This window comes from Dipodomys merriami, unplaced genomic scaffold, assembly GCF_024711535.1.
Source record: "Dipodomys merriami isolate MVZ:Mamm:240054 unplaced genomic scaffold, mDipMer1.0.p SCAF_9, whole genome shotgun sequence".
In the NCBI taxonomy this organism is placed as follows: Eukaryota; Metazoa; Chordata; class Mammalia; order Rodentia; family Heteromyidae; genus Dipodomys; species Dipodomys merriami.
In genome coordinates this window covers 16,540,328-16,550,971 of record NW_027206512.1, presented here as the reverse complement: position 1 = coordinate 16,550,971, position 10,644 = coordinate 16,540,328, and the positions used below count along the sequence as shown (strand labels likewise).

At 44.3% G+C, this 10,644-nt stretch overlaps 1 protein-coding gene across 1 annotated transcript in view; it reads left to right on the top strand.

Annotated features, from left to right (window-relative positions):
• The first annotated feature begins 3,908 nt into the window (after positions 1-3,908).
• Bmp3 (bone morphogenetic protein 3) overlaps positions 3,909-10,644 on the top strand; it is a 33,517-nt gene continuing 26,781 nt past the window's right edge. The window contains exon 1 of the mRNA XM_070012430.1: positions 3,909-4,375. Coding sequence (XP_069868531.1) covers positions 4,039-4,375 — 337 coding nt within the window. The 5' untranslated portion in view covers positions 3,909-4,038. The remainder of the gene's footprint in view (positions 4,376-10,644) is intronic.

The window sequence follows — 10,644 nt, the reverse complement described above, 5'->3', positions numbered from 1 at the left end:
AGAGAAGTCAGAGTGAGGAATGTCATTTGGGCACTCTTGATGACTAAAGAAAAATACATGGCTAATGCAAATTGAGGAAATAAGCAGAGAAGAATTGCAAAAAGTGATAAGAAGATCCCAGAAGCTCCTTCCCACCTCTATGTAGATGATATTCTTCCTCTGCCTGGAATATCCTGTTGGAAGTACTCTTAGAAAATCACCTGGTTAACTTTTAATCTCAGCTCAAGTATGCTGTCTTCCATCAGCACCCCTGCTATCATCAGCAGATAAAAACACTTAGCCAGAAAAATAAACTATATTCAGATCTCCAAGTAGGCTGGTTCCTTAAAGGAGGAGGCATATGATTTGATTTTTTAGCCTCGACAATAAATTTTGTCAAGGCCACACTGAACACTATTTATTGAGAGAATGTGATAAAAAATATGAATAATAAAAACAATAGGGAGAAAGTAGAACTTAAAAATGCCACTATGGCTCAACATAAGTACTGAATAATTTTATGCAAAAATTTTAGAAAAGGAATGTATATAATGCTCAATGATGTCAATAAAAACATAAACATGAATAGAGCACATATGCACATAGACCCACAGGCTTTTGTATTCAAAAGTAGAGGTCAACTTGACATAATGTACTAGAATTTCAAATTTGTGTTTGCTTTTGTTTTCTATTATAGATAGTTTTCTTAGATTTTAAAGAGAAGATGTGTCCCATGTTTCCAGAATTGCCTGTAACAGTAATATTGATATAAAGTAGGAAAGTCCTATGATTTAAAAATAAAACACTTTTATTGAGTTAATCTGACACCATAGAGAAATCAGATGTGAGGGACTTGAGCCCTAATATATTGAGCTCTGAAGTAACTCTACTTGGGAAGCTGTGGATTTTTCCATAAATTAAGGAAAACTGATGCTTAGCCTGAATTACGAATCCTCCAATCTAGTGGTTTGGGGGGGAAGTATTTAAGGATGCCAGCCATATGAAAGAATTTAATCCATCTAGATTGGAGATTCTTTGGCCTCAAACAACGAACACACTACACCACTCACGCTCTTGGTATATCTTAAGATGGCATCTCTGGGTGTTCTGATGTGAGAATAGCTTACTTCCAATTCAATTTCCTTTCAACAATTCCCCAAGAGTTCCTTACAAGGTTAGCAGTGTGCCTCTGCTTATCACTGCTGGACATGCTGCTCTTGACTTTACCCATTTCATGTGTTGCTCCATCTTCCTGGGTATATTGGTTGTACATGGATAGTATAAAGTTTAGGACTGGCCTCCTAACAGTATTCTGTACTTTGCTGGCTTCCATATTCAGACACTTGGTTCCAGTCTTACAATTACAGCTGACACTCTCTGTCAGGAATTATTCTATATATTGAACATCTTGTTGCTTTGCTTATTCTGAATGTAATACCTGGTCCCCAAAATAAATAGGTATGGTCATCTCTCCCTCCCTCCCTCCCACCCTCCCTTGATCTATTTTCCTAGGAACAGATATATTGTTCAAGCTAATATTGAACTCACAATCCTCCTGCTTCAACATCTCTAGTATTATGACTACAGGTACATGTTGGTCATTTTATGACATGGGCTATCCAACTGTAAATTCCTATAAGACAGGAACTATTATTTTGTGCTTAATATTTAAATCGAGGTAGGCAAAGGGGAAGGAATAGCCAGGAAGAGGTAAAAAATACAATGATGACATTTACTTATCTGCAGTAATACACCATGGCTTCCTACAGACTAAAATTTATGTTGAGGACAGAACAACAAATGAGCTGAAGGAAGGCCTCTGGGGTATTTCCAAGGAAAGAAGATGAATACTAGCAATGAGGGCTCCCGTTGGAGGAGACCCTGATCTACACTACTCAAAGATCTGAAGTAGCCCTTGGTGCAGCAGGAGTAAACAACAAATTTTCTTCTCAATTTGGCTTTCTCCCAAGGTACTGTACGAAGCAGTGAGAACTTTAAAGAACTCATCTCACCGAACTCGCAACAGAAAGGAGAGGAAACAACTCAAGATTCACAAGGGAAAAAGTCCTACTAAGGCCTATTGAATATTGGTCTTCATTATCAATCACAAAAGCCATTATGTTCTCTAGGCCAGGCAAAGATCACTCTCTTGATCTCATTAAATGATTCTAATCGTTCTTATTTGTTACTATCTGCAGAACAGTCTCCAGGGTGGCTTAGGGCAAAATCCAAACCGCAGTTGGTTGAGAAGTGAGTGACTGAGAAGAATATAATTAGTGCTTGAGATAAATTTGAGCAAAAAGGGCGGGGGAGGGGGAATGGATTGAACCACTACTAAAGCTTTGTGAACAAAATTCTAAAAAGTGTGTGTTGCGAAGAAGAAACTGAGATGCGGATGTTGGATTTTATCCGGAGGCTTGTCTTCTTTCCACTCAAGTTCACGCTGCATAGGGGAAACAGAGCTGAAAAGAATTTTGATTGAGGGTTTTGTTGCACCTGGTAAGGAACTGTGCTAAGAATCTGCACACAGGTTGTTCATTTTAATTGCTAGCCCAGAAGTTATTCTCTGGAGTGTAGCGCTAAGTGGAAACTAAGTGTCCAGTCACCACTGGTGTGTAAAATAGGCTTCATCATGAAAATTCTCTGGAAATGGTCATGTGAATGTCAAGGCAGGTTAAATGATAGCTAGTCCTTTACTCTCCATTTTACAGCCCAGAAAAGGGAGTGTGAACGAGGGCCTCAGCTACTTCACTCTTGAGTTAGGAGAACACTTAGGGGATTTGGGGAACCCCATTCTACCACCACCACACCATCTGGCAGGAGATCCTGAGGTGGTGAGGAGGGGACGGGGGGGGGGGCGCTGTCCGGGATGGGAGTGGGCTTCCCCAGTGCTGGCCCCGTTTCCAGATGTTAGCTTGGGATGGGCTTTCCCGCTTTCGGGAGAAGAGGAGAATGTGTGTAAGGGAGGGGTCCTTGACAGCTTAGCTTCTAGAACAGGTAGCAAGGGCCCTGGAGGCACAGGTGTCTGGGCCTGCGGCTGTCCCCGAGGCCCAGCAAAGGGGGTAAAGTTAATTTTCAAGAAGCGACTTTGCTTGGAATCTGAACATGAAATGCAAAATAAAAAAAAAATCCCACCGGAAGACACTCTTCTATTTGTCTCTCCGTCTGTTTTCTAAGAGATTTTTTTAAAGTCCCTCCTACTCTTTCTTCCTCGATCTTCCTTTTTCCCTCCCCTACTCAGCCACCCCCACCCCCCACTTCCTCTTCTCTCCCTCCCCCTACTGGCTCGCGGGTTATTTCCCTCCTGGCTTTCCTGGCTTTAGCCAGGTCGGAGCTGAGGGCTTGGGAGAGCCTGAGGGCGAAAGGGCTGCATTGGCGGCCTGGGGAGTGGGCAGATCAGCTGGGAGGGGGGCGGAGGGAACGCTCTCTCTCTCTCTCTCTCTCTCTCTCTCTCTCTCTCTCTCTCTCTCTCTCACACACACACACACACACACACACACACACACACACACACACACACACACACACACACACACTACGTTTATTCAAAAACTCCTCGGACGCTCCTCCAGTCTGGAAAGAGCGGTGGAGCGCCCCGGGGACCGCTGCGCGCACCCCGGGTTCCCGCACACACGCCGGGCAGCCCCGATCCTCATCCCCAGCGGAGCCGCCGCCCCCCGTGCGTTCTTGAAAATAAAGTGAGGAAAGTGGAGAGAGAGCCAGCCAGGCAATTCCCGCAAAGACCCAGGCCACACGCGCAGACCTCCAGCTCGTCCTCGGCGGTGCGGGGGAGCGGCGCCCGCAGCGCCCGGCGCGGGTGAGGTCCGCGCCACCGCCGGGGAGAGCCCACCTGCCTCTCGGCGCTCCGCCAGCGCCCGACGCGGGGCGCCCCGCTGGGCCCGGGGCTCCTAGCGACCCCCCCTCTCCCGCCTCCACCCCGCCACACCTGCGGGTGGACCACCCTCGGCTCGAAGGTCGGCGCCTCGCACCTCCCGATTGTGTCTCCCCCGGTGATCCAAGCGGCGACGGACGCGCGACACCGCCCCGGGACGCCTCGCCATGGCTGGGGCGCTCAGGCTGCTCTGTGTGTGGCTGGGCTGCTTCTGCGTGAGCCTGGCGTGGGGAGAGAGACCGAAGCAGCACTTCCCCGAACGGCCCAGGGCGGTGCGCGGCGATCGCTCGGCAGGTGGTGGTCTCAGCCTGGAGCTGCAGCCGCTCGACCAGGTGTCGGAGCACATGCTGCGGCTGTATGACAGGTACCGCGGCGGCGGCCGGGCCCCGGCGGCGGCGGCGGCAGCGCGGAAGCCGGGCTCCGGGGAGCGGGGCTCCCAATCCCTGCGCCCTCACCCACTGCGCCAGGGCAACACCGTGCGCAGCTTTCGAGCCGGAGCAGCAGGTGAGTGTTCGAGATGAGACCCCCCCCCATTCCCACCCCCGCCTCGCTTCTCGCGTCCCGCCCCGGCACCCCAGCCCCGCGCCCCTGGACCCCTGGACCCCCGCCGCTCCCTCCTGCGGTCTTGGCGCCGAGTGAGCTGCCCCGAGATCGTTCCTCTCAAGCCCCCAAGGTGCCTTTCTGCCAGTTGCCTTCCGAATCGGCTCCGTTTGGGAATGGAAGAGTAGAGGGGACGAGATAGGGGTGGGTGAGTAGTTGAAGGTAACTGCGTGGAAAAGGGGGGAAGGGGAGACACCCCATTTGCAGCGAAGCCCTCTTGCCCTGGGTGCGGGAGCAGGGCCGCGGGACCTCAGACTCTCGAGCGATTCCTCAGTCAAGCTGTGGAATTCCCCGCCCTGGTTTGGACTTTAGCTATGTTTATCCAGAAGCAAATGCCATTTTCTGCCACCCCAGAGCCATACATAGATTAGAGAGAGAGAGAGAGAGAGAGAGAGAGAGAGAGAGAGAGAGAGAGAGAGAGAGAGAGAGAGAGAGAGAGAGAGAGAGCAACAACAAAATAACACACCAAAACCCCGCACTTGAACTAGACACCTCGGGAACTCTGTGGTCCAGACCTTACACCCACTCCTAACTCGCTCCCTCCGTGTGTTACTAGGCTTGATCATCTCTGGATGGCAAATACACCAACTCAGGCGCTTGAATGTCTAGCTTATTAAACACCCATCTGGGCAAATAGGGGATGTATCATCTACCCCAAGAGAAGTGGATGTGTGCGGGGGGGGGGGGGGCGGGGAGGCGCAGTGGTGGACAGTAAACGCCTCTTGGAAACTACAGTTAAAATCTGCTCACCCTATTTTTCAAAGCAAATCACTGCAGATTGAAATTCATGGCTTAGCGAGGTTTTCCTCTTAGCCTCTGTGGTGAAGGGCATAACTTATACTAACAGGCTCCCTCCCTTGTGCTAACAGCTTGAGGGAAAGTTTCTTGGCCACTCAATGCTGTTTGTATGCTTTCAGGATGCACCAGGCGCTTTTTTGTGTGTCTTTTTTTTCCTTCCCCACCTACATTCAGGATAAAGGGAAATGTGACCGCAAAGCGCGTCTTCGGTAGACCTTTGAGAAATAGTCAAGAATCTTCAAGGAAGGAGGCTTTGTCTCCATGCTCTGTCAATTCTGTCAAAATCACTAGAAAGTTCCTGAAACTTTGATATTTAGAACTCCTAGGGAAAAAAAAAAAAAGGAAAACTAAACCATCCATCAGGCAAAGCCCTAGGATGACACTGTAAACACTCTTAGCTCACAGGCATGATGACATTTACAATAAATGTGAGTTATGCTTCCTAATGCAAAAGCATTTAGCTAAAGACTGAGTTGAACCAGATTTCGCCTTCCTCTTAGAGCCATGAGCAAGATCAGAAATAAAGCTGGCCTCCGCTACAGACTAGAAACCTGCACTGAACATTATCCAAAGCATCCCAGCCACTTGATGAAGCTGTTCTGACCAGGGACCACACCAGTGACAGATCTGTTTACTTTAGTGCATCTCTGAGCTCTCAGCTTGGAGAAGCAGCAACCTGGGACTAAGGAGATTAGAAGAAAATTGGGGAGGGGCACAGCAGGTGGTGATAAGAAAGATACTCAAATCACTCTTCCCTTGATAATCATTTTCTTCAATAGCTTTCTAAGGGAGTGGTTGGGGCATCTAAGAGACAAACAGTATTTTTTTTTTTTGTAACAGCAAGTTTTAGTTTTAGTATAAATCATAGACTTAGGAAGGAGACTGATTTTGTTTTGTTGGCACATATTGTATAGCTTTTTATAGTGGGTATAGGGGAGGGGAAGATTTGGATATTTGAGACATATTTTGTGGCTTCTACTAATTCTATTTATTATAATTTCACTGTCCACTGTCAGTCTCACTGTGGTTTTTTATCAGCAAATGATAAACTTTGATACCAAGGCCAGATGTTCTCTTGAAATGATGAATTGGAGCTTAAAGCATATATACAAGGCTGTGTGCCCCCCGATAAGAAAACTAATCCCTTTAGCATCCTAGGGACTGTCCTAATGACTTATTCATCAAATGTAGGCACTGGTTTTTGTGGAAACTTCAGTGTCATGTTACCTGGTTGGAGACTCCTGGAGAGGTGGTTCATGTTGGACCTCTTCCAAGAGTGTTTAGTTACTAACACACTGAAAAGACTTCATTATTAGGCAGTTCTGGCTATAATAAGGCAGGACTCCAGGAAGCTGCCAAGGGTTTTGAGTGTGTCAGTTCCTTTTGCTTCAGCCATACCAGCATTTCCGTAACACCCTTTGAATTGGGACTTGTGTCCTGATGTACTGAAAAATACTGTTTGCATTAATAAATGAGAAATGTTTCCCAGCCCAAGGTGTATGGAATTAAAAAAACTATGATCCTCTCTATACCAAAGATGCTGGAGGATTTATGGAAGGTGATGTGGTGTGTTTTCCACATGGGGTGATTTTGGGGGGAAGGCACTGGGGCTTTTACTCGGAGCCTGGGCACTGTCCCTTAGTTATTTAACTCAAGGCTGGTGCTCTACCACTTGAGATACAGCACTACTTCCAGATTTTTAGTGCTTCATTGGAGATAAGAGATTCATGGACTTCCCTGCTTGGCTTGGCTTTGGACAAGATCCTCAGATCTCAGTCTCCCAAGTAGATAAGAGTAAAGGCATGGTCCATTGGCACCTGCTGGAGTGATTTTGTGAGTGCTTGTTTATAGTGCTTTGTTCCTTATAATAACATACATTATTAAAATTATTTATTGTTCTATACCTAAGGTCTCTTTGGTTGAAATTTAGCGGCTGTGGTCTCTCTCTGGTTACTTTTACTTAATCTATTACTTGATGGTGGGTGGCACCCATCCTAAGTACACTTGCTGCTAACCCCTTTTCTCTTCCCTCAACGCCAGTCAGTTGGTTGCCAAAACCAAAAGCCCGAGGGTTTATAAAGTTTGTGTGTGTGTATCTGTGTGTGTGTGTGTGTGTGTGTGTGTGTGATATGTATGGGTTTACATCTTGATAAGAATTTTATTTTGCCCTTTGTAAAAGGTGACTTACTAAATTATTGATGACAGCTTGATCAAAATAGACCATTTGGAGGAATGACAGAAGGAGGTGAAATTAGTTTTTATTTGCATCTCAATTTAAGTATGTTCTCAGATACTATGAGATAAAAGGATAACATTTTACAGTAGGTTTTCGCCTGTCTTGATCCATATGGTAGCTAATTTTTGTCTATTGACTCTTTTTTTAATAAGTTTTTTATTGTGAAAATATTGTACAGAGGGATTACAGTTACATGAGCAAGGTAATGAGTACATTTCTTATCAAGCATTGTTGCCTCCTCCTACAGTCACTTCATCCCATTTTTTTTTAGCCATTAATGTAACCTTTTAAAGGAAAGCAATTTTAGTGAGTTCTTTTAAGATACATGCAATTACAAAAAACATTCCATTTCAGTGGATATGTGTCACCTTTATAAAAAATAACACATATCTCATGAATAAGAGAAAACAGTATTAGGGTACTCTAGGCCCACCAGGGAGGAAGAAAAGGGAGATGCTTTCCTAATAAGAACAAAAACATTTGAACATAAAGATTTTTTTCTGGGCATTGGTAGCTCATGCCTTCTAGCTACTCAGGAGGCTGAGACCTGAGCATCACAATTCAAAACCAGCCCAGGCAGGAAAGTCTGTGAGATTCTTATAGCCAATTAAACACAGAATGAGAGAGAGAGAGAGAGAGAGAGAGAGAGAGAGAGAGAGAGAGAGAGAGAGAGAGAGAGAGAAAGAGAGAGACACAGAGAGAGAGACAGACAGAGAGAGACAGAGACAGAGAGACAGAGAGAGGGAGGGAGAGAGGTGGAGTTGTGACTCAAGTGGGACAGCACTAGCCTTGAACAAAAAAGATCAGGGAGAATACTCAGGTCTTGAGTTCAAGCCCCAGGACTGGCACACCCAGAAAAGGGAAGAATTTTGGTTTTGGCATGTTTCTGGAGTACAAGGCTAAAATAAAAAGCTCCAGGAAAGATGGTATAGAATCAAGGGCATGAACCAATGGGAAAGCACACTGATAGATTTGATGGCAAGGCTCTGAATTGACTTTATCAAAACATAGTTCTATCTTAACATACCCAGCATTGAGAAACCAGACTTGAAACTAAAGAATACTTGGATTATGTGATGTTTTTGTTTAAAGGACAATAATACATCTGGAGATGAGAAGCTGGATATGCAGCTGCTTTGAATTACACAGTCCTTTGAATACATGATAGCCTTTAATGAAGTTCTTACTGTAACAGGCAAGACAGCTTTATAATCTCTGACATTTAGAAATCCATAATACCATGAATTCTTGATTATCCATGCTCAATGGAAACGTGAAATAGAATGAATTACATTAAAAAAAATCAAATTCAACCAGCTTTGTAGTATTGCTAGACATTCAAAGAAGCCAAGAGACCATGACACAAAACACCTAAGTGGATAATTCATTCAAGAATATTATTCATTCAATATTTTTACATTAAGTTATACACATAATCAATAAATAATTTAGAAGGTTATCTATATTTTGCCTAAGTACTGAAAGTTCAAAGTACTTGACAAAAAGGAGTTAGATCTATTTTTACTTAAATAGGGATAAGAATATCATCTACTTCTAAATATTTTTGCATTACATTACAGAATTTTTTATTTGGAGAGACTGAAGAAAATGAGCTCAAGCTCTCCAATAGGAGAAGAAATGGCCATTATAATACTATTTACCAGACAAACTAGCAAATGACAAAGTTATGATTTCTAACGATCTGATCTCATTTTTAAATTAACTATTATTATCCTTCCTTCCTTCTTTCCTTCCTTCCTACCTTCCTTCCTTCCTTCTTTCCTACCTTCCTTCCTTCCTTTCTTTTCTTTTCTTTCTTTTTTTGGTTAGTTGTGGAGCTTGAACTCAGGGCCATCTGATCCCTGTCCCTGAGCATTTTCCTTCAAAGCTAGCAATCTTCCACTTTGAGCCACAGTACCACTTCCTGTCTTCTGGTGATTAATTTGAGGTTGAGTCTCACAGACTTTCCTGTCTGGCTGACTTTGACCTGAGATCCTCAGATCTCAGCCCTCTGAGTATCTAGGATTGTAGGAGTGAGCCATTGGTACTGGACTTCTGATTTTATTTTCTCAGGGAATATTTCATGAAAAGAGGTGCTGGAAGATGTTAACTGGTGTTACATAAAATTAGGTCATGTGGTCAAATGAGTTCAGAAAGAGTATCAGTTTGCTTTGCCTTGAGGTCCTTGATTGCTAATGAGTCTCCTAAAAGGAGCACACTTTCTTCTGGAAATAATTTTTTGTTGTTGGTGGTGGTTGTGGGGCTTGAACTCTGGTTCTGAGTGCTGTCCCTCAGCTCTTCAACTCAAGGCTAGTGCTCTACCACTTGACCTACAGTGCCACTTCTGGTTTTCTAGTGGTTTATTGGAAATAAGAGTTTCATGGAATTTCTTGCCCGGGCTGGTTTTGAACAACGATCCTCAGATTTCAGCCTTCTGAGTAGCTAGGGTTACAGGCGTGAGCCACCGGCACCCAGCTCTGGAGATAATATTTTATAGAATTGTTGTTAAGATGTATAGTTTAGGAAACACAGGTTAAGAACCATCTTAATTTAACAAGAAAGGTCTGCAAAACTCTCTGAATACAACTGGAAACGATCTCAGTTCCTCAGTTTCCATCTCCGATTTGCTGCTTATCTCAGGATGCTTACTGTATTACCTTTAGAAGTTGGTCCAATGGACATTCTACCATTGTCCTGATTGATTTTTGCCAGTCCTGGGTCTTGAACTCAGCCTTGACGCTGTTCCTGAGCTTCCTGAGTGCTCAAGGTTAGTGCTCTACCACATGAGCCATAGTGCCACTGTCAGCTCTTTTGAGTAGTTTATTGGCGATAAGAATCTCATAGAGCTTCCTGCCTGGGCTGGCTTCGAACCAGGATGCTCAAATCTCAGCCTCCTGAGTAGCTAGGATAATAGGCATGAGTCTCCAGCACCCAGCTTGTTCTGTTTTTATGTTAATAACTTTCTGAATATAATTTTAGAGTTTCCTTATTATTCTGCTTTATATTCATCTCTTTGTGCTTCCTTAATGTTTTCTTCTGTATGGTTAATACGTTATGACAGGTATAATGTTTTAAAAAGAAAAGCTACTTTGAAGAAAAATACAATAGAGATTATATAAGTCATGTGGTTGTTTCATCT